Source organism: Oncorhynchus tshawytscha, linkage group LG29 (genome assembly GCF_018296145.1).
Source record: "Oncorhynchus tshawytscha isolate Ot180627B linkage group LG29, Otsh_v2.0, whole genome shotgun sequence".
Taxonomy (NCBI): domain Eukaryota; kingdom Metazoa; phylum Chordata; class Actinopteri; order Salmoniformes; family Salmonidae; genus Oncorhynchus; species Oncorhynchus tshawytscha.
In genome coordinates, this window is record NC_056457.1 from 12006905 (window position 1) to 12030967 (window position 24063).

General features: G+C 43.8%; 2 protein-coding genes across 18 annotated transcripts in view; one reads left to right on the forward strand and one right to left on the reverse strand.

The window, feature by feature from the left end:
• The window catches only part of LOC112227585 (protein scribble homolog), a 101367-nt gene extending 98269 nt beyond the window's left edge, over positions 1 to 3098 (forward strand). For 16 of the 17 annotated variants that reach the window (XM_042308434.1, XM_042308427.1, XM_042308437.1 and 13 more), the window contains one exon: positions 948 to 3098. Coding sequence is in view for 14 of the 17 variants with exons in the window: in XM_042308427.1 (XP_042164361.1) it covers positions 948 to 1060 (113 nt within the window). In the remaining 3 variants the exon portion in view is untranslated. The remainder of the gene's footprint in view (positions 1 to 947) is intronic. The other variant, XM_042308433.1, reaches the window with a different exon arrangement.
• A 1595-nt stretch (positions 3099 to 4693) lies between these two features.
• On the reverse strand, positions 4694 to 19026 carry kif9 (kinesin family member 9). Its single transcript, XM_024392940.2, has 21 exons — positions 18117 to 19026; positions 17890 to 17998; positions 17408 to 17573; positions 17084 to 17190; positions 16665 to 16895; positions 16066 to 16149; positions 15813 to 15905; positions 15498 to 15645; positions 15059 to 15123; positions 14870 to 14947; positions 14458 to 14526; positions 14194 to 14298; positions 13534 to 13589; positions 13221 to 13311; positions 12880 to 13016; positions 12597 to 12746; positions 12283 to 12491; positions 6021 to 6200; positions 5509 to 5624; positions 5199 to 5303; positions 4694 to 4871 (listed from the first exon to the last, which is right to left on the reverse strand). The coding sequence occupies exons 2-21, from the start codon at positions 17989 to 17991 to the stop codon at positions 4773 to 4775; spliced, it is 2391 nt and encodes a 796-aa protein (XP_024248708.1). The 5' UTR covers positions 17992 to 17998; positions 18117 to 19026; the 3' UTR covers positions 4694 to 4772.
• Positions 19027 to 24063: the final 5037 nt, after the last annotated feature.

Consider the following 24063-nt stretch of genomic DNA (forward strand, 5'->3'; position numbering starts at 1 on the left):
GAGCACTTTGGCCTGAGTGTGTGAACTGCTGTGCGTTAATGTGTCGTGTAGTAGGACCATTCGCTCTCTTGCGCTCTCGCTTGTGTGTGGAAGGGAATGGTTTTGTCCTGATATTGCTGTAGCCTTTGTAACAGTGTCGGTCGTTGTGGAGGCTACAACCGCATCAGGGCATGGGATGTTTTCCAACGTTGGGAGGGGGTTTGCTTTACCATTGATGGCTTCTCCAGCTTGCCCATTCCTCAGGTATCAACCAGCTACTGTAGCTAGGTCCTTCAAACATGCTACAGTACTGTACATATTGTTTGGTGTGTTAAACTCACAATACTGCTGATCCAGATCCTGCATGAACTCAAATTTACTAAACCAAAGACTTAAAGGTGAAGTCGAGGATTTTGCAGCTTCACTTTAGATGGTTCCTCACCTTGAAAGTAGTCTATGGGCCAAGATAAACTAATCGATGGTTCTGTGTTCTTTAAAAAGCCCACTACAAACTTAAGCAGACTTTAGCCACTGCTAGCTACTTTCAGGGTGAGGAACCGTCTAACATTAAGTTGGTAAAATACTCCACTTCCCCTTCAAGACATTGAGCGTCCAATTATTTCGAATACATTTTCCTTCATTCAACTTTTTTGCTATTTCTACTTCCAAATGGGACAGTTTGGTTTGCAGCTGCTGGTGTTGTTGGGATAAGGTTACTGCGTCTGTTCAGAACCAAGCCTCTCCTTTCCCCCACTCAGCCCCCTGCCTATTAGGAACTGTATCGCTGGTGTTGCCGGGCAGACTAGCCACGCTTTCTCTCCCTGTCCTCTCTCTCAAAGCAGAGCTTGCTCTTACTGGCCATAGCTCTGGCATTGGGGGAAACTGTTGTCTGTATGATTCACTGAAAGGTGAACCTAGATTTAGTCTCCAGTGTGTTATGTTGATATTGGTTTCTCTGTGCCCGCCAGTGCCAGCTGAGGTCCCCACTGCCACCTCAACGCTGGAGGAGATGGCCCTCTACAGAAACAAGCGCAAGCTGAGGCAGGGCCGCCGCAGCCTGGAGACCGCCGTGCCCACATAACACCTCACACACCTACCGCAGGAGACTCAGGTGTGACACACACACACGCACAGGTGGCGCTGAGTCACTATACACTACACACACTCACAAGTTTGGGAGATGCGTCCCATGTAACCACTGCAGAGACTATGATGCTGATAATCAACAAACACACATACCATGTCATGTCCTGCGTGCCAGTCTTGCCTTGACAGTCTGAGGATGAGTTGGCATCAACACAAGGCCCAACGTTCCCGATACCAGGGAGGAGGAGGGCCTGTGAGGCTAGCATTTCGTTTCAACGTTTTCCTTTTAATTTGGGTTATTTTTCTTCAGTTTGCGTTTTAGAAGCTGAATTATATTAACAGGCGACTTATGTTTTTATTTTAGCGCCTCTGATTTTTTGCCGTTTTAAAAGAAAAATGTGTTCTGGAAGAGCAATGGAGAAAAAAAAATGAAATGTGTAGCTGTAATACTAACTTTTCAGATGCTATTTTGGAGGTTTTAGAGTGAATAGATTGTGAAATGTCAGGGTTTTTAGCGGGCTTTGGGAGTGTATATATTGTAGGAGGTGGGAACATACTGCTACCTTCACTGCCACGTGTGCAATGCATTTGAAACACTACGTACATATCTCGATTGCACTGCCACACTGCTTAGAAAACATTTTCATCTTTTTAAATAATTTATTTTGCTTGCGTTTTATTACTCTAATCTGAAGCCTCCCCTGTAATACATTGTTGTTAATCCCTGTACAACCAAACAATGGCGCGGTGCATAGCATTTTATTTATCCTAATGACATCAAAGCATATGGTATCATATTCATAATGATCTTATGAGGCAACCGCCTTTTTTTAATCATCCTCAACCCGCTTCTTTTTTGGGGGGGGCTAATGAATACATTTGTTTTCACTTTGTAAACCAGGTTCTGACTGATGAAACGTCCCTAATGTAGCATGTTACATGTACGGGCTGTCACATACTCTTGTAGGGAAACTGATCTCAGTACAGTTTGTGATATCAGTGGACCAGTGTAAAGGAGCTGTCTTAGACCAGGTTTATGAGTCTGTCAGAATCCCATTCTAGAGAATGTAATGACACCGGAGAGACCAGCAGACATGCATATATTGACAGAAATCTGATGAGCCTCTAGTCCTAACTCAAAATGCCTGTCAATTTGTGAACATAAACTCAGTATCAGCTTCATCTCCATTGACATTATATACGGTACTTTCCCAGCCCTTTTTGGGGACATAATTTGTCAATGTGAATCTCACTCATATCTTTCATATCTGGATAGTATTCTAGATTTGGCAGGTGAAGGTAGCAGGTGTTTGCTTATTTTTGTATCTGTCTTTGGTTAATTTAAATCTGACGCCACTGAAAATCCTTTATCATTGTGTGAATAATGTACAAAATACTAAAAGGAAAGCAAAACTTAACGGTCGGAACTGAGCCAGTCTACGAAGCCACGACCAAGCAAGTGTCTGGACTGGGGAGCTCTCACTCTTGCTCTCTCGCCTTTGCTCTTTTCTTCCTCTCACTCTTGCTCTCTTCTCTCGCTCTCTTTCTCTCTCTGCATGTATATTGGCTTTACTGTGAGAACCTGTAGAGGCAGAAAACATTTTGTTAATCCCTCTCAATCTCATTCGACCATCATTCTCAAATCTCTTTCCTCTGCTTTACCTGCTGCTGTCAGTGGATGTTATCTGATTGCAGCATTATTGGAGAAGCGTGTTTTAATCATAGCTTTCTGTGTTGCTCTCCCTGACTGAAATTCAGTTAGGTTGATAACATTTGCAAATGGCTGATTTTCTTAGTAGGTAAAACTTTCCAGACAATGGGATTCACTACATGTTTAAGGCAGAACTGTTTGATCTCTTCTTGAATTCTCTTGGGGCTGTTGTTTTTCCAAAATGGGTCGGAGGAGAAGGGCAGAAATGCTGGGGTCAAGGGTTAGAGCTCATCCAAGACTGTAACTAGTGAATTTGTACAACCAAAGAAGTCTATTTTGTCGTTCAGGAACAATAAAATTTACTTTTCATTTAACAAGCTGATTCATTGCATTGTGTCCTTGTATTCTAGAATCTAGATTCATCTATTTGTAATCTGTCCAAACTGATGAGGAATCCGACACAACCTGCAGTGAACCTATTTCTCACGCAGTCAAGGAGCTCGTTTAAATCCATTGCGATTGACATTTAAAGGCAATGTTACCTGAGTTCGCATTCACGGTAAACGCTACATATGGTCAGCTCAATTGGAAATGACCTTTTCAGCCTGTGGTGCCTGGCTTTAACACATTTTTGCATTACGTTTTTGGTATTTGTCGATTTAATATTAGTGTTTTCCAAAAGTTTACATACGTAAACTTGATAAATGCATATTTTATTTTGTTTTCATCACTTAAATTGACGGATATACATCAATAATTGCAAATCTCACTACATTGAATCACGCATAATTGAGAACGTCAACCTTTATGCAGTAACTTATGGCAAGGCAATTTCCTATTGGGCTGACATCTGCAGCGTTTACCGTGAAGGAACTCTGCTAACATGGAAACATTTACCTTAAATTCAATCACGTTGAATCTCCGCCAATTCGTGATTGCATAGAGCCCTTACTTTGAAGAGATTGTCATTTAGGTATAAATAGTGTTTGGTAGTCTAAATTCAGTGTAGCGTACTTGTCTTTAACTGCTATTTCCTGAAAGTCCCTCTTCCCACACACCTTATTTTTCTCAGCTTCAGAAGCATCTTCATTCATCAAATTTGGTGTGGTTATCCTTATGTTCTCCAGATACAAAGGGAATTGTCCACATTTTATTCTAGATAAGACCCCCTCTCCCCAAAAAAAGCTTTCATGCACTCACTGCTCTGTCCTCGAGCATCTTAACACAAAATATACTTAGGCTGACTTCAGTGTGCAAGATAAGCAAATATTAACATAGTTAATAGGAAAAGCCTATTAGGGTGTGGTGCCTAGCCTTGAATGTCAACCGCGCTACAATGCAGATCACCTGTGGAAAGGGTTTAATCAAATATCTTGTCAATATATCCATCATACGTCTCTCTGCCTTAACGACGTGAGTCGTCCACAGCGCATACATTTTTTGTTGTTGACCGAATTCGACACTCGTTCAAGAACTCCTTGCTTGGTAGGTGAAACAAAAAGACGCCACCTGCTGGAGGGAGAGATTTTCTGCAGAGCCTCTGTTTGAATCAAGCCCAAGGTTTCCTTGTTTGATCTTGTTCTGAGGGCATCACAAATATAATTGGTTGAATGTTCAGAATCCAGGTGTGGTTGCCTAATAATTAGCTAAATTAGTGGGTGGAGCCAACTGGAAAAAAATCCCTTAATTTGCAGGTGTTAAACTTGGGTTATGATGCTGTTGGTTGCTAGTTTGATTACCCAATTTTTTGGGGGGGGTTTTCTAACAACTGTTTTCAAGTTGAATAAACTAGATTCATAAGCTAGAAAGCAACAGGTGAGCCTTAACAGGAGAAGGCTGGCAGGTCCTCTAATGGCACAGGGTGTAATATGAGGGTAGCCATGCAGCAATACCTTGGTTTGAATCCTGGTGTGTATTTTTAAAATTACAGCCATAGAAGTAATCAATCACTTGTAGATCAAATTAAAAACAATGTTCGGTCGCCAGTGTGTCTTTATTCAGGACAAATCCGAGGCAATAATTATTGGTGAAATGGATAGAATCAAGCAGTTCTCCTTCAGATGACAGAGAGAATGGCAGGCAGTTTGCTTCTCCCAGAGCCCCTTGGTGTAGTCTTCTGGACTGGTGTCTGAGACATGGCCTTGCTGTAGTTCCTCTGCACAGATAGGAGAGACCAGAAGGCAAACAGAACACATACATTTACTCTCTGGATGCTTCCCAAATGGTACCATAGTTCCTTTATAGTGCACCGCTTTTGACCACGGCCTGTAGGGCTCCGAGCAAAAGGAGTGCAGGCAATAAGGGTGCCATTTGGGATGAAGTCTCTGTTTGTGGGTGGGGTAATTAACAGGCTTCTAGTGTGTGAGTGACAACTGCTATAGTAGTATTGTATAGCCATACTGCTGTATTGGTCTGTGTGTGAACAAGTGACAATGTTACTCATTCATTACCCACAATGAGTGTTTGTGTGCGTGAGACTGACCCTCTGTACAGTCCTGTTCTGAGCATTGTAGAAGGAGATGGCACTGGGACTGTCTGCCACCAGCTCATAGCGCAGACGCTCAAAGTGGTCCTGTTCATCTTCCTCCTGAGGACAAAACACCATAAGATATTAAGATCGACATTAGAACCATGCAATATAAATTACTTGTCTCCTGTTAAAACCACAGTTGTAACAATGAAATATGAATGACTTGTCTCCTGTTAAAACCACAGTTATGGCCCAAATGGCACCCTATTCCCTATAAAGTGCAATACTTTTGACCAGACCCCTATGGGCTGGTCAGACTCACCAGTGCCAATGCCTTGTACACAGGCACCAGTCCAGGCCTGATGGGTCCTCCAGATCTCAGCATGGCTTGCACCTCCTCAGGAAGCAGGAAGGACTCATTATACCAGCTCTCAAACTCTGACACACACACAAGGGACAGGCTGTCAATGTGGGACCATCACCCTGTGGCTTTCTGAGAGATACAGCCAGTCCCAAATCACTGCCTACCTCTTCCCTTTGGCCCCTTTTTTCCCTCTGCAGATCTGTAAGGTGGAAGCAATATATGGTGGAAACTCCACCACTGCACTGCTTAAACCTATCCAGCCCCTACAGATCTGCAAACATCTAGGGGCCAAGGGGGAGGGGTAGGGAGCATATTGGGACTGGCTGGTAAGAGTCCTCCTGGTTCATGCTAACTTTATCTCGGTCTATTCAGAATCAGTCTTGGAACAACTGTCTTCTCCCATGATGCGTCATGACAGTTGGTGTGAAGAATGGAAGTAGTGGGTGTGAAGCCAGAGTTTGAATGCTCACCGGTCAGTAGGCGCGTCCTGCACTGGTCCACTAGGTGCTGGCAGTAGCTGACCTCTGCCTTGGTGCCGCGCAGCTCCTCGTACTGCTGTCGGTACTGAGTCTTCAACTCCCTCAGACGCAGGGTCAGAGACAGCTCTGCCTCATCCAGCACTGGGACCCCCTCCGCACTTACAAACTGACCTACGGGAAGACACACACACACACACACACACACAAGATACAAATATAGCTACAGCAATCAAATGAATGGACCTTTTGTCTGATTGGCATGCGTTTCTACTTTAATGTGAATGTAAAATAGCCTACATTTTCTTGCCCTCTTTGTTTTAATTATAGGCTCATGTTGTACCGGCTTACTTTTCACCCTGTTTGTATTTGAGTATTTCCAAAAGTACATGCCTGTACTTTCCAAGTGTATTTCCAAATACATTCTAACATTCAAGCACTTGTGTTTAAAAACATTTTTGTACACACACACACACACACGCACGTGTATAAATATTAACTCGGCAAAAAAAGAAATCCTCTCACTGTCAACTGCGTTTATTTTCAGCAAACTTAACATGTGTAAATATTTGTATGAACATAACAAGATTCAACAACTGAACAACGTACACAGACATGTGACTAACAGAAATTTAATCATGTGTCCCTGAACAAAGGAGGGTCAAAATCAAAAGTAACAGTCAGTATCAGGTGTGGCCACCAGCTACATTAAGTACTGCAGTGCACCAGATTTGCCAGTTCTTGCTGTGAGATGTTACCCCACTCTTCCACCAAGACACCTGCAAGTTCCCGGACATTTCTGGGGGGGAATGGCCCTAGCCCTCACCCTCCGATCCAACAGGTCCCAGACATGCTCAATGGGATTGAGACCCGGGCTCTTCGCTGGCCATGGCAGAACACTGACAGTCCTGTCTTGCAGGAAATCACGCACAGAACAAGCAATATGGCTGGTGGCATTATCATGCTGGAGGGTCATATAAGGATGAGCCTGCAGGAAGGGTACCACATGAGGGAGGAGGATGTCTTCCCTGGAACGCAGTGTTTGGAAATTGCTCCCAAGGATGAACCAGACTTGTGGAGGTCCACAATTTTTTTCTGAGGTCTTGGCTGATTTCTTTTGATTTTCCAATGATGTCAAGCAAAGAGGCACTGAGTTTGCAGGTAGGTCTTGAAATACATCCACAGGTACACCTCCAATTGACTCAAATTATGTCATTTAGCCTACCTATAATTTTCTGGAATTTTCCAAGCTGTTTAAAGGCACAGTCAACTTAGTGTATGTAAACTTCTGACCCACTGGAATTGTGATTCAATGAGTTATAAGTGAAATAATCTGTCTGTAAACAATTGTTGGAAAAATTACTTGTGTCATGCACAAAGTAGATGTCCTAAACTTTGTGGAGTGGTTGAACAATGCGTTTTAATGACTCCAACCTAAGGGTACGTAAACTTCCGACTTCAACTGTATAGTACCGGTCAAAAAACATCCATCTCTGCAGCACTCCATCAATCAGGCCTTTATGGTAGAGTGGTCAGACACCACTCCTCAGTAAAAGGCACATGACTGCCCACTTGGAGGTTACCTAAAGGACTCTGACTATGAGAAACAAGATTCTCTCGTCTGTTGAAACCAAGATTGAACTCTTTGGCCTTAATGCTAAGCGTCACGTCTGGAGGAAACCTGGCACCATCCCTACGATGAAGCATAGTGGTGACAGCATTATGCTGTGGGGATGTTTTTCAGCGGCAGGGACTGGGAGACTAGTCAGGATCGAGGGAAAGATAAACGGAGCAAAGTGCGAGAGATCCTTGATGAAAACCTGCTCCAGAGCGCTCAGGACCTCAGACTGGGGTGAAGGTTCAGCTTCCAACAGGACAATGACCCTAAGCACACAGCCAAGGCAACGCAGGAGTGGCTTCAGGACAAGTCTCTGAATGTCCTTGAGTGGCCCAACCAGAGCCTGGACTTGAACCTTATCGAACAGCTCTGGAGAGACCTGAAAATAGCTGTGCAGCAACGCTCCCCATCCAACCTGACAGAGCTTGAGAGGATCTGCAGACAAGAATGGGAGAAACTCCCAAAATACAGGTGTGCCAAGCTTGTACCGTCATACCCAAGAAGACTCGAGGCTGTAATCGCTGCCAAAGGTGCTTCAACAAAGTACTGAGTAAACGGTCTGAATACTTATGCACTGTTTTCTCATTATGGGGTAGGGTGTGTAGATTGATGAGGGGGGAAAACTATTTAATCAATTTTAGAATAATGCTGTAACGTAAAAAAAATGTGGCAAAAGTCAAGGTGTCTGAATATTTTCCGAAGGCACTGTGTACACACAGGCCTGTAGGTGACCCAGGCTTCACAGGTGGAAAGTAGTGTGCTAATGCAGACGGCTTGATACATGGCGACTTTGGTGTGGAGGAGGAGATCCCTGTTTTGGAAGTCCCTGCATCTGAGTTTCCCCCGAAGGCAGCTGAGGCAAGCTTGTTCCAGTTTTGAATTTCGTAGTCGATGATGCAGTCCTCCGAGAGGATGTTGCCCAGGTATTTGAATGGCGGGACTATTGCCAGTGATGTGTGTTCCATGGTGAAGACATGGTGGGTAGAGGGCTGAATCTCCATTGGCCGACCACCTCTGTCTTGGTGGTGTTGAGACAGTCCCATCCTTCTTGACCCTGACAGCCGTTACAAGGACGGACTGGAGGTCTTTGGAGTGTGGGCCACGAGCAAAGTCATCAGCATACCGCAGCTCAAGACCCTGCTCCATCGAAACCTTGGTGGTTGCTTGGAGCCTTCTGATGTTGAATGGGTTTCCATCCAGCCTGAAGTCCACCGCAACCCCACTGCTGTCTTCAAGCTCCTTGTGGAAAAGCTGGGTGACACATAGGAGGAAGATGTTAAAGAGTACAGGTGCCAGCGCGCACCCCTGCCTCACACCAATGCGTACTCCAAAGGGCACTGACTCCTACCCTCCTATGGCCACCCGAGTCATCATCCCATCATGGAACTGGCAAAGGATGTTGACAAATTTGGGTAGAATCCCCCATAATAGGTCCCTGCTCAGTGTCAAGCCTTGGAGTGGTCGACAAAGGCTATGAAAGGCCTTCTCCTGGAGTTGCTGTGCAGCGAATATCATGTTGACCGTGCTCCTGTTCTTTCTGAAGCCGCATTGTAACTGGCAGCAGTTCTTCTGTGATGTTCACCAGCCTATGTTGCATCACCTTGGCCAGGTCCTTGGCCAGGACCTTTTCAGCAACAGCATTTTTTATTTATTTTTATTTTACCTTTATTTAACTAGGCAAGTCAGTTAAGAACAAATTCTTATTTTCAATGATGGCCGAGGAACAGTGGGTTATCTGCCTTGTTCAGGGGCAGAACGACAAGAAGGGATATCCCCCGGCTGTTGCCAACAGATGGACTTGTCACCCTTGTTCTTATAGATGGTTACAATATTTGCATCCTGTCACTGTTGGGGGATGATCTCCCGGTCCCAAACCTCAGTGATGTACTGGTGGAGAGTTCTGGTGCAGAAGTAACCTCCCTAAGTAGCCGGGATGCTGTCAGTGCCAGAAGTCTTGTTGTTCTTGAGGGAACAGATAGCTGATAACACCTCTTGGAAGGTTGGCGAATGGTTGAGGTCTTGAATGGGTGAACGGACAGGCAGTTCTTCCAGGATGGAGTTGTCTGCTGGAGAGCGCTGGTTGTGTTTTGCTTCAAAGTGGTCAGCCCACCTCAACAGAATCTGGTTTTGGTCCTTCAAGAGAGTCAGATCGTCGGCTGATTTCAGGGGGGTGATTGAGCAACTTCTAGGGCCTTAGATTTAGCTATGTTGTAGAAATTGTGCATGTCGTTTTTGTTGGCATCAATTTGGATTTCCTGTGCCTTATTCGTCCACCATTTGTTCTGCAAAGCAAGCAAGGTTGTTTGTACTTCCTTGTGTGATGCTCACCATTGCTGGCGGAGGGTAGCAGATGTGGGGCTGTTGAGAGTAGCCCTGTGCGCTTTGTGCATATTGTTCAGTAAGGTTGTGTCCGAGTTCTCATCGAACCAGTCCTGATGTTTCCTACCTCTGTAGCCAATGGAGTGGGCCGCTGCCTGATAGAGCACTGAGCTGATAGATGCCCACTTCTGATCAATGGGGTCCTCTGAGCTCAGAAGAGGCTCAATCTCTCTCAGCGAGAGAGGGATGGAACCCATCCCTTACTGCAGCTTAAGCCGGGTACAGTGCAGACGCCTCTTACTGGACTTCTGCAGGAGTTGGGGAGGGTATACTCACCTGCAGTTCAGCCGGTATCATACGGTGGTCTGTCCAGCATTCTGCACCCCTCATCGCACAAGTCAGCAAGACGTCATTGGTGTCAGAACATCTCACTATGACGAAATCGATCAGGTGCCAGTGTTTGGAGTGTGGATGCATCCATTATGTTTTGTATTTGTTCTTCTGCTGGAACAAGGTGTTAGTGATGATGAGATCATGCTTGGCACAGAGTTAGCAGTCTCATGCCATTTTCATTGACCTGGCCAACACCATGCCTACCCAGCACTCTGCTCCATATCCTGTTGTTCTGTCCCATTCCCACCCTAGCGTTGAAGGCACCCAGCAGAAAGTTCTGGTCATTCCTGGGGATGTGGTGAAGTGCCTCAACTAGTGACTGGTAGAAGCAGTCCTTTGCCTCATTTTCAGATGGTAACGATGTGTATGCACTGAGAAGAGTAGCATAGTGAATCTTGCCTAGAGGGATACGGAGTTCACCCAGATACATGTAAGTCTTTCAGGGAACTTTCATCCAGGAACCTGGTCTCACAGGTGCCTTATTTCTGCGGCAATGAAGGTGTTCTCCGATGGGGAACTCCCAAGAGTTCTGATGTGCCATGCAGGTAGTCTATCCAGGAAGGAGTGAGTGGGCAATTTTTAGGCCACCTTTTCTTGAGTGGAACTCCCGATAGGTGCGGTAGTCTATCCAGGAAGGAGTGAGTGGGCAATTTTTAGGCCACCTTTTCTAGGCCTCTCCCCAGCTGGGGTGAGCAGTGTGGTTCCTAAATAGGCTGCTCAGTCACACAGGGCTCTGCCGATAGCAGCTGCCACTCAAGTCCCAACTGCTGGCGATCATAATAGCTCTGTCCGGCTGACATGAAGGGGTCTGATTAAAGGCTCTCTGTGCATTCACTCCTGCCCCCATCACCAGACACCCCAATGCCACCAGGCTTTAGTAATTGAAGTATCCTAGATAGTATTTGAACCGACAGTACCAGTCAAAAGTTTGGACCCACCTACTCATTCAAGGGTTTTTCTTTATTTTTACTATTTTCTACATTGTAGAATAATAGTGAAGACATGAAAACTCCCGAGTTTCGCGGCAGTCTAAGGCACTGCATCTCAGTGCTAGAGGAGTCACTACAGACAGTTTGAATCCAGGCTGTATCACAACCGGCCATGGTTGGGAGTCCCACAGGGCGGCGCACAATTGGCCCAGCGTCGTCTGGGTTTGGCCGGTGTAGGCCATCACTGTAAATAAGAATCTGTTCTTAACCGACTTGCCGAGTATTTTTATTTTTTTAAATTATATATTAAATTAAAACTATGAAATAACACATATGGAATCATGTAATAATCAAAAAAGTATTAAACAAATCAAAGTATATTTTATATTATTTAAGGTAGCCCCCCTTTGCCTTGATTACAGCTTTGCACACTCTTTGCATTCTCTCAACCAGCTTCGTGAGGAATATTCTGAGCACTTGTTGGCTGCTTTTCCTTCATTCTGAGATGTATCTGTTATTTATTTGGGATGCAATCTGAGGTGCAGTTAACTCTAATGAACTTATCCTCTGCAGCAGAGGTAATTTTGGGGCTTCCTTTCCTGTGGCGGTCCTCATGAGAGCCAGTTTCATCATTGCGCTTGATGGTTTTTGCAACTGCACTAGAAGAAACTTTAAAAGTTCTTGACATTTTCCGGATTGACTGACCTTCATGGTGGACTGTCATTTCTCTTTTCTTATTTGACCTGCCATCAATGCAAAGGGTGGACTTAGAAAAATCTCCAATATAAAATATATTCTCATTTTTCACACTTTTTTCGTTACCACATGATTCCATAAGTGTTATTTCCTAGTTTTGATGTCTTCACTATTATTCTACAATGTGGAAAATAATAAAAAATTAAGAAAAACTCTTGAATGAGTAGGTGTGTCCTAAACTTTTGACTGGTACTGTAGGTCTGACACACAACCACACAGACAGAGTTTTGAGCTCCCATACCCTGGCTCTGTCTCTTGTCTCTCCACTGGTGCAGGGCGGTGCTTGTGCTGTCAATCTCTCTCTTGGCCGTGTTCACGCACTCCGTCAGCTCCCGGAGGCGGGCGCGACGCTCCAGCAGCACCACCTTGTTCTCCTTCAGGATGCGGTTGATCTCGCTGCCCCGCTCTGCCTTGAAGTCCTCAAAGGCCTCTGCCTTAGGGGGAGGGGAGCTGGAGGGGAGAAACACTAGATCAGACATGTTGTCCCTGTGCATAGAATAACACATGTAATATACAGGACAGATGTTGTATAAAGGGACATAGGTGTGTTTATACTCAGTCCTAAGGGGTTCCTGTGGTCCTTGAGGCTCCTGGTTCTGGGGGTCATGCTCGCGACCCTCACGGTCTCTCTGGACCGGGTTCACAGATTCCACTTGCTTCCCTGGACCAGGACTCCTTCCTTCCACAGCCTCCTTTCTCCCCTGGCTGGACAGTCACAGTTGGGGGGGTTACATTAAAAGATGGTCTTGACATTGGCTTTCAATGAGAAGGGAAGGATTTGACAGTGATGTTACTCAGGCAGCATGAATGGACCGTACTCAGGAGTCAGGACACTGACCTTGCTAGCTCTTTGGTCTTAATGGCTTTGGTCCTGCCTGGAGACAGGAGCCGAATGTGCCTATCTGATGGAACTGCCAGCCCCACCCCAAACCCATGGCCCTCCACCACTCCCACCGTGCCTTGGGAGCCCTGTGACTATGACACAACGGCATTCGTTTAAAAACTGTACGAACAACTTTTGAGCCTTTTGGCTAAGTCAACGTTACGGAAAATGAGAACTGGTTTGCAATTGACCCTCCTGCTTAAACAATATAAACAAATTCGCCACTGACATATGCAAGAGGTTTGAAGCAGCACCATCTTGGTGGCCACCGGTCCAAGCATCAGGCAGAGACTGACCTTGGCTGCAGTGGAACCAGCTGTACTCTGGGCTTTCTCCACCAAGGTGTAGTTCTGACACAGCTGGGCCTTTACCTTCTGCTCCTGCTGCCTGTTCAACACACAACACATATGCCAAACTGACCTCAACACCAATAACCTAAACTGATCCTATCCTTGGTTGCCTGGTGAGCGAAACTCACGCAGCAGGTAGAACTTTTCCTGTAGGCAAAGATCTAGTATTAGCTTAAATCTCCCCAATCCTGACCTTAACCATGTGTGGGAAATGTGTCAAATTGTCCTTAGATCAGCATCTAGGGACTCAGTTACTCACTGCACGGCCTGCTTGAACTGGGCAAACACTTCCTGGATCTGCCTGATGCTCACAATCTGTGGAGAGAAGTCAGACATGGGGAGATAAAACAGTATGAAAATCAGCCATGCTAGAAGAAGTTAGCTCCATGACACTGACCCCTCGACACTCCCTCCACCACTGCCTTTCTGAACTGCTCCAGTGCCCTATCAACAGTAGAAGACCATCGTCTAAGTCTAGACATGCCACTGCCAGAACCCTACATTTGTTTTGTTTATGTTTTTAAAGTGTCAGATTCTCTTTGAAATGAAAAGCGCGATATAAAATAAATATATTAATATGTAGAAATAATGGTTTATTTGAAGGATACAGTTTTAGTCATAACCAGAGGGATACCATTTTAGTTATTACACTGTGCCTTATAACCATATCTGGCGTGATAATCTCCGCCATCTGACCTACGTGATTCACTTGTTGTGTGTATGTACTGGCATGTATGTGATAGGTACACACACACACGAACATGTAGTATGTAAATTGTAAAGTATTTTGTCTGCAATGTATTTTTTGTTATGTGTTGGACCCCAGTAAGACTAGCTGTCGCTAATGGGGATCCTAATAAATCATATCAAAAATCCATCTCTCTACTGGGAGAGAATGTTTGTATCAGGGTGTTCTCACATTGATCTCGTCCAGGCTGCCCTCCAGATACCTCCGCACCTGACTCTGGATCTCTGCAACCTGGGTCTCTGACAGCGTGTCGTAGGACATGCCCATGCGGTTCGCCTGTGCACACAATCACATATCCTGGTCTTATTCTCTAATAAAACCATAGCCTGGGTCTAAGACCTGTTTGTGTTGTCTCACCAAACACATCTGGGACTCAGGCTAAACCAAGCAATACTTAAACATTGAACTCTTCTCTTCTTCCTTGAGGTTACTCACCAGTGTGTTGTGAATGCTGAGCTCCTGTTTCAGCAGCTGGATCTCCTTCTCCAGCTTCCTGACCTGGAGCTACACAAAACAACACACACATCCAATCAGATACCATTCAACCCTGGCTAATCACTGCACATGTCTTGCACCCATAACAATACAGTTATCAATTCAATACCAGTACTTCAGTTTCTACAATGCTGTTCATCTGTAGGCAGTGTTATCGTCAATGTATAACCTTAACAAAAAACAATACTACAGGATTCCTTCCAGGTACAAATGACCTTCGAAACAGGTTTTTTCAAAAGTAATATAATCAATGGACAAACAACAATCAATAAGATATAGAGTTATAGTAATTAATCCACTTTCATAATCCAAATGTGTTCTGGTGTGTGAAGTTGAGGTATAATAATCTCACCACAGGGTCGGTGTGTTCATTGACAACAGGGTCCATCTGCACACACTTCATCCTGCTGGCGAAGCGCAGTGTGGACAGCTACGGTAGAGACAGAGCAGGTCACACATCACAGGTCTCCACTTTACTCTAGGAAACGACACTAAACTAGGACTACAGGAAGAAGCAGTTCTCACACAGCTCCATACTTACTGTCTCTTCTATCTGAGAAGCCTCTCCATAGATGTTGGCCACCAGCACTGTGTTGCAGTTCCCACCTATAGAGAGGAGAACGGATTATATTGATTTTATGACTACCACTCCTAGACAGCCCTAGAAATGACTCTTGCTAAGAAGCTGTCTGTTTCTTTTTGACCATTTTGATTGAAAACAAATCACAGTAAGGTACTTAATTGTTACTCAGAAATTATATGATATTAAGATACAAACAGCTGCACTGGGCCTTTAAATCACTTGGACTACAAATTGATAACTTGACCATTGCTCTCGTCTTTGTACTGATTTGGCTTTGGTGGATGTAGTACCAATGTCCTCAGCCAACACTCAAAAACTATTGAACCCTTTGACAGAGACAGTATTTCCTTCTGGTACTGATCTCCTAACCCCCCCAGTCTCTGTGGCTTTGGCTCACCTAATGAGTCCTTGAGGGCGTGGGTGAGTTTGGTCTGTCTGAAGGGGACGTGGTCCCTGCGTCGGTCTGCCAGGGCCAGGATGGCCTGCTCCAGGAACGACAGGGACTTGTTGATGTACATGGCCTCCTTCAGCACCTGGCCCTCAGACTGGTCACAGAGAGGAGAACACAGTTGGACATGGGGGTTAGCGCTAAGAGCTGGCAGGAACTGGGGTCTTTAGTCATAACTTGAAATCCGCTCATTGCAATAAATACATAAACTGACAAAATAACACTAGGAGAAAACGTCAGGTATGATGCCACTTTGAAACTCACTCCGGTTTTGCCCAGCCTTTCTGACCCGGCTAAGTCCACCAGATTCAGTTTGGAAGTGACATACTTTGCATCGGACAGAGTACGGGAGCGAGACTGTAAAACACAAATTGATAACATGAATTGACACATTACAGAACTATAGAATGGCTGCCACACTGTACACACTGCAATATACAAGACAACATTATACAATACATTAAAAAGGCTGGAGAAAATGCAGTGAAGCAGTGAGTTGTGTCTAAGCCATCCTTACCTCAATGTGGACAGTGAGAATGCAGTGAGATCTGGAGGAGTTCTTGTTCAGGGCATGAGCTCCGATGATGCGATTCATCTCTCCCTGAATGTAGAGCAAAGAAGACCCTTCGTCACACAAATATCCATGACCTGTCCAGATGTACAACACTTCATACAGGTATATATATATATATTTTATTTTACCCAGTTTTCTCCTCAATTTTGTTGTATCCAATTGGTAGTTACAGTCTTGTCTCATCGCTACAACTCCCGTACGGACTTGGGAGAGGCGAAGGTCGAGAGCCGTGCGTCGTCCGAAACACAACCCAACCAAGCCGCACTGTTTCTTGACACAATGCCCACTTAACCCAGAAGCCAGCCGCACCAATGTGTCGGAGGAAACATTGTGCACCTGGCGACCGTGTCAGCGTGCACTGTGCCTGGCCCGCCACATGAGTCGCTAGTGCGCTATGGGACAAGGACATCCCTGCCCCATGGGTCTCCCGGTCACGGCCGGCTGCGAAAACCCAGAATCTCTAGTGGCACAGCTAGCACTGCGATGCAGTCTTAGACCACTGCGCCACTCGGGAGGCTTACATACAGGTATTTAGCACTCACCTCAAAGAGCAGGTTAAGGGCCACCTCCTCGCTGTGGACGGGGTGCAGGGACAGCCCCCTGACTGATACCCCTCCCCCTGCCTCCTCCACCACCGCCATGCCCCCTGGCCCTACCCCTGGGCAACCCCGTACAGACGCCAGCAGATCCACAAGAGTCTCATTGTAGATCTCCAGGAAGGACAAGTGGACGCTGAAGGCATGGTCCGAACGCTGCTCCACCTCATGGAACACCTGATCAGAGAGACCAGGGTGAGAAGAACAGAAAATGTGTGGGGACTGAAAAGCCATTCACTTTGGTCCATTAGACTTGGGCAGGGAAAACAACTGGTAGCCAATGTAATCCAGGGTTGAATGACTTCAAGTGCGCCACGTGGCGAAAATTGTCAGTAAGTATCGGGTGACAAGTTGTCCTGGTCTACCTCCTGTAGGGCCCGAGGAATGATCCCTCTCTGTTTGTAATTCTCTGTGGCTCCAGTCATGGTGTACGTCTTTCCTGCCCCCGTCTGCCCAAAACACATCACAGTGCCTAAGAGTAAAACAAGCAAGATTTGGGGGGGTGTATCACCTCAGTTTTTCTAGTTGCATGGCAGAACTAACTACCTAGCCTGTGTACCCACCTGACTGTTTCTGCATTCAACATTCGCTACATTCTTGCATTGCCATTGGCTTTGAGCAGAATCAGACTGGTATACAATCAAATTATGACCATGGTAGTGTAAAACATGGGGACAGAGTTAGCCTACCGTTGTACCCCTCCAGGGCTCCCAGCACCACCCCTCGCCCAACGCGGCCATATACCTCCTCCTGGGACACATCATGCAGCACCCCGTCCAGCCGGAACGACCAGGAGCTCAGCTGGTTGTTCACCACTCCCTTCCTGGAGTCCTTCCTCTGGTGGACACTCACTGTCTGAGAGATCATCACACAGATAGCCATGTTGAAGCAATTATAAGAATCTGCTCATCAACTCCTTCAACAAACTAACCTGTTTAGGGTTAATAATGTGGTTTGAGATCAATATGATGTCTCATTTATGCATATTAAGGCTGTGTTATTTTAAATGAATGACAACATCTGTAATTTCAACAACCTATAACCTTGCCACATTGTTTAGTAATATTCGTTAAGTTACTCACCACTCTAAAATTCAGAGTTAAAAATGTCACGTTTACATAGTGCAAATGAGATTGGAGGGGAAACTGCAACATTACACTGTAAAACATACCTGTCCGTCTGGTAGGTATTCAATGAGCTCTTGAGCAAAATTAGCAGTCGGTCGGCTTCGAACTAACACCCTCACTTCACTGCCGGGGTGGGCAATCATCATGGCACTTCTAGAACGACAACAGGTCCGAAGCAAAAGTCATGGTCATGTTGTGGGCCACCTAGCTAAGTTAGCTAGCTACTGTTAGATACCAACTTAAGAACTTAGGCAAAAACACATCTACTTACCCGTATTTGTTGATAATTTGTAAACATCAAACGTGTTTTTCTAGCTAGTAAATAAATCAGCTGTTTAGTGGCTTGTGTAGACGAAATCAAAATGTTCCCATATGTTGACATCGATTGTCATGGAAACAGTGGGCGTGTATGTGGGATCCTGCATGGGAGACAGAAATGGAATGAGTAGAATAGTCCGGGCCTGGACGGTAAAATATTAAACGCATCAATTCAAGTTTTACAAATCTAGATTTCATTCCAAGGAAGTTTTTTTTCTTCAATTCCAATTCAGACAGTCGAAATTCCAATTCCATTCCATAAAATATGGTTTTTCCAATTAAATTCTAATTCCCTTCCAAGGTTGGTTCTTTTTCAATTCCAATTCAATTCCAAGTAAATTCTCCACTTCATCCTTACATTCCAGAATTGAATTGGAATTTCAAATTAAATTGGAATTGACCCCAACCCTGGAATCCTGTCTATTTCTGCCATTGCATGTACAGTGGCAATAAAAAGCATGTGAAACATTTGGAATTACCTGGGTTTCTGCATAAATTGTACATCAAATTTGATCTGATCTTCATCTAAGTCACAACAAAAGACAAACTCAATGTGCTTAAACTAATGACACACAAATTATTGCATTTTTTCTTGTTTATATTTAATACGATATTCCATAGTGTAGGTTGGAAAAAGTATGCGAGCCCCTAGGCTAATGACTTCTCCAAAAGCAAATTAGAGTCAGGAGTCAACTAACCTGGAGTCAAATCAAAGAGATGAGATTGGAGAATTCGATTAGAGCTGCCCTGCCCCATAAAAAAACACTCACAAAATTAGAGTTTGTTATTCACAATAAGTATTGCCTGATTGTGAACCATGCCTCGAACAAAAGAGATATCAGAAGACCTAAGATTAAGAATTGTTGCATTTCATAAAGGTGGAAAGGGTTACAAAAGTATCTCTAAAAGTCAGTCCACGGTAAGACAAATTGTCTATAAATTGAGAAATTTCAGCACTGTTGCTATTCTCCCTAGGAGTGGCCTTGGAAGGACTGCAAGAACACAGCGCAGAATGCTCAATAAAGTTAACCCTGCGTACTTCCACAATCAAGGGGAGGGAAACTGAGACCTGGGCCATGACTAAATGATTGTACTCACGGTATTGAATATATTCATATTTGTTGCTTACTGCATACTATTTAGTCTGTTCTAACTAGTATAATGTATCCTTAGTACATTTAGTAAACAGTAGGCTGGAAAGATTTGACACAGCCCTGATAACCTGTATAGCTCCACTCCACAATGGCACGATCTAGTGGGAAAGACTGACAATTGTGAAAGTGTGCAGTGCAGGTACTGCCTTTGGATTCATATTCATGAATGTTTACACAGTGCGATTGTATCTAATATAAACGTGTGTATAATACATGATGTATATAACACATCGGGCGACATTTTCGTGGTGCAAAAGAGCACAGACCAGTGCAAAAATACCGTAAACCTCAATCTGGCAGTGTGATTTAACTATGTGTGTTATAAGGAGGTGAATATTGAATCATTACTCCCTTCACTAAACTCTAGTTAGTCCGCGATATGATATAGCTGCACAAAGTAAACCGCGTAGTGGGTTCATTTCTGCAACAACCAAGAGTGTTGGTGCGCAAGACTACATTTCGCCACTGTTTTAGTCCCGTGGCTACCACGTTTTAAGAGTTACTCGAACCCGTGTGCAGATACTGTGTGAGAGTGAAGTCTTGGATCTTGCTCATCGTAATATCTGCGGTGCAGCTTGTGCAACGTCATTTCGTTGACTATACCTTTAAATAATATTGTTGAAGAAAGGTTTCTGATTTAATCATGCTACCATGTTTGAGGTTTACTGTGCTATTTTTGCACTACGGAAATGTTTCCCATCATATATAAATAATATCCCTACATCTTTATTTACTGGCGTTGAAAAGTATTATTGTAAACTCAATAAAACTATATTGAATATATACGGTGGGGTCTGGAATTGACACATTTGAATAAAGATTAGCAAAAATGACTATGTCAAATAAATAATTCAAATACTTAAGAGTTATTTTCTCCTCATGCATTCTCATTTTGACGCCAAACCCACCACTTGTGTCAGTGGCTTTTAAGAGCTCTATTTTCATGTCATCTGACCAAAGCACCGGTTCCAATCCAAGTGTTGTTGGATGACATAAAAATAGAACTCTTTGGTCACGCACAACAGTGATGGGTTTTGTGTCGAAATGAGAATGCCTGAGCAGAAAATAATCCCATACCTACTGTAAAATATGGTTCTAGACCTACGATGTTATGGGGCTATTTTGCTTCCACTGGTCCTGGGGCCCTTGTAAAGGGCAACGGCATCATGAACATTACCCAGTACTTGGACATTTTAGCTCAAAACTGCCAGGAGGCTGAAACTTAAAGACAATAACCCCAAACACACATCAAAATCCACAAAGAAATTATGAATTGCCCACAAAATCAATATTTTGCAATGGCCATCTCAGTCTCCGGATTTAAAACCCAGTGAAAACCTGTGGTTTGAATTGAAGAGGGCAGTTCATAAGTGCAGATGAAGGATATCAAGGATATGTAAGGATTCTGTATGGTCGAAAGGTCTAAGATCCCTCCCAATGTGTTCTTCAACACATAAACATTTAAGAAAAAGGCTCAGTGCCGTTATCCTCGCAAGGTGAGGTATTGAAAACAGGTATCAATCATTTTGACCACTACCTTTGAGAAAAAAAGTATTACTTGTTAAACAAAATCTCTTTCTCTGATTTAATTCTATTAGTATTCCAAATGTTTGAGCGTAAAATATAGCTCACTATTAGAATGATTAATTTTATACAGTTATATTTGCTCATCTTTATCATGGGTGTCAATCATTTCGTACCCCACTGTACCTGCCCTTACCGGTTTGTGTTTTAAACAGTGTGGCCTCTGTGGCTTGACTGATATGTTGAGGTTTCCTAACTGGGAAATGGCAAGTAGGCTGGGATTTCATGTTTGATGCTGTGCTACATGTACAGTGGGAAGAAAAAGTATATGTGAACCCTTTAGAATTACTGGGATTTCTGCATAAATTGGTCATAAAATTCATAAAAATTGGTCATTAAAAAAAAATCACAACAATAGACAAACACATTCTGCTTAAACTAATAACACACAAACAATTATAATTTGTCATGTCTTTACTGAACACATGTGTAAACATTCACAGTGCAGGTTGGAAAAAGTATGTGAACCCTTGGATTTAATAACAGGTTGACTTTCCTTTGGCAGCAATAACCTCAACCATATGTTTTCTGTAGTTGCGGATCAGACCTGCACAACAGTCAGGAGGATTTTGGACCATTCCTCTTTACAAAACTGTTTCAGTTCATCAATATTCTTGGGATGTCTGGTGTGAACCGGTCTCTTGAGGTCATGCCACAGTATCTCATCACCCAAACCATGATACTATCTCCACCATAGTTTACAGTTGTGATGAGGTTTTGATGTTGGTGTGCTGTGCCGTTTTTTCACCACACATAGTGTTGTGTGTTCCTTCAAACAACTCAACTTAAGTTTAATCTGTCCACAGAATATTTTGGCAGTAGCGCTGCTGAACACCCTGGTGCTCTTTTGCAAACTTCAGACATGCAGCAATGTTTTTTTTGGAGAGCAGTGGCTTCCTCCGTGGTGTCCTCCCATGAAAGCCGTTCTTGTTTAGTGTTTTACGTATTGTAGACTCATCAACAGAGATGTTAGCATCTCCCAGAGATTTATGTAATTATTTATCTGACACTCTAGGATTCTCTTTAAGGGTTAGTGTCAGTCTCTCCCCTGGACTATATTGCTGTGTTGATTGTGAATGTGTGGTGGTTTTGCTCCTTTCCCCTGCCTGTTGTCACTGGGTGCCCTCTTCAACAGGGCAACCTCAGCAACACAGCCGAGCCGCCGCCAGCCGTGTCTGAACTGACACATGGAGTAGAGGACGGGGTTCAATGTGAAAATTAATCACCCAGAACAACATGGTGAGCGAGACAAAGAGGTGATCTTGGAAGGCTAGGCTAGGATGACGAAGGTGATGATGAAGATGAGGGCTCCACGTGATGATGAAGGAGAGCATGAGGATGAAGAGTGTGCGGAAGAGCTTGATGACCTGGGGGAAAACCATGGGTTACTCTTTAATGATCTGGGAACAGAAGAAGGTGGAACTATAGAGGCTATACTGAACATATGCCTCTGGGGAAGCTCTTGAGGCAAAAAGGGTCCCCTAAATAGACAGAAATAATATTTTACAGAAATTGGACAGAAAGGGGCACACCTCCCAATGCCCATGAGCAAAAACGTTTGTTAGCATAAAACAAAGAATTATGGTTTAATCAAAGAATTATGGTTTAACCATACAGCCAATACTCAAACAATTAACTTGAGTAGTGTATCCTTAACTATACCTTATCTATAGTTCTGTTTAAAGCTGGTATGTTCTTATAGATTTCTAAATGGTTTATAATTTATAACATAAAAATGTCCTTTTGACAAATATGACCTAACACATAATGCAAATCAATAAAAGCTTGTCCTTTGTCCCCATTTATAAAGCCCTTTCAATTTTGTTTTGTTTCTGGTGTCACTAGAACATTTAGTAAAAGACTGTCCTGATATAACCTTTGCCGTCTTGGGTTTCTCTTTGCTCAGGTGAATCGTTTTCCATTACCTGTGGAGCTGTAGCTTTTTAACATTTAAGTCCTCTGTAATAAGGCTTCCATTTTTATATTTACAGATAATGTAAAGCCCTGAACAAACAAAGCTGTTAAACACACAGTGTTCACACCGGTGTTCCATGCCTCTGGAATCAATAGGACACACACTTGTTCCACACACACAATCTACATGGCACTAAAACTGTAATTGAGTCCATCAATGGTATGTCCCATGACACTTTAGGCAGAAGGCAAATTGCATTGATGATGATGATGATGATACTGTTCCCATTTAAAAGCACAATAAAGACAAAAAATATATATATAAAAAAAGAAAAGATGTGGTTTGATCATCACCTGACATTAATGAACATTAGTGAACAATGATTACAGCATGTTTTTTTTATCAGTGTACATAAATCAAAACACCAAACCAATTTGACAATTTTTGTTGTTGTTATTTATGCCACATAAGTACATAATTTAGTCAACAAAAATCAATCTGGCAATGCAGCAAAGTTTTTTGAGTGGTGTCAAACAACAGCCTAGCCATCCTACCTCCAGTATTTTGCTCTAGCTGAGCATGAGTCTAGAGATGAAAAACAGAGGTCAATCTGGTCTGGCCAAACCAGACTACAGATATGCACCTCTTTTTGTGGGACTGGAATAGCAACAAGTTGGGCCAGGAATCAATCCGATCACGCTTTGTACACAATGCACATTTTAAAAGGCAATGTTGCGTAGGTCAGCTCAATGGGGAATTACCTTTAAATTTCTCATTGTCCAAATCTGCGATCCGATTGAATCCCAGCCTAAATTGGTGGTGGATGATGTGAATTTCCTCACTAATCATGCATACAGTTTTAAGATTTTGAAACATGTCAAGACAATTCATTTTCATTGTTATGGAATAGGTTATTAAGTGTAGGTAGTAGGAACACAATTAGACACTACCATTTCCACACTCCATCCCCAGGTGGCAGCAGCAACCGGGTCAGATGCTCTGCCAGGAAGCCTTGTTAAGGGTTGGTTGTGCACAAGGGTGGAGTCAATCAGCGTGGCAGCTAACCTTAGCTCGGAAAGCTCTCGCCAGTTTGTACAACACGATTCAACCAGAGCATACCGGACCTATTTTTTTCTCTCCATATCCCCGGATTCCTGTCACAAGCTCTGAACCTTCTCACCTTCCGACCTTCGCAGCTTACGTCCCCTGAATGCTAGCTGTCTAGAGCACAACGGACTGTTAGCAGT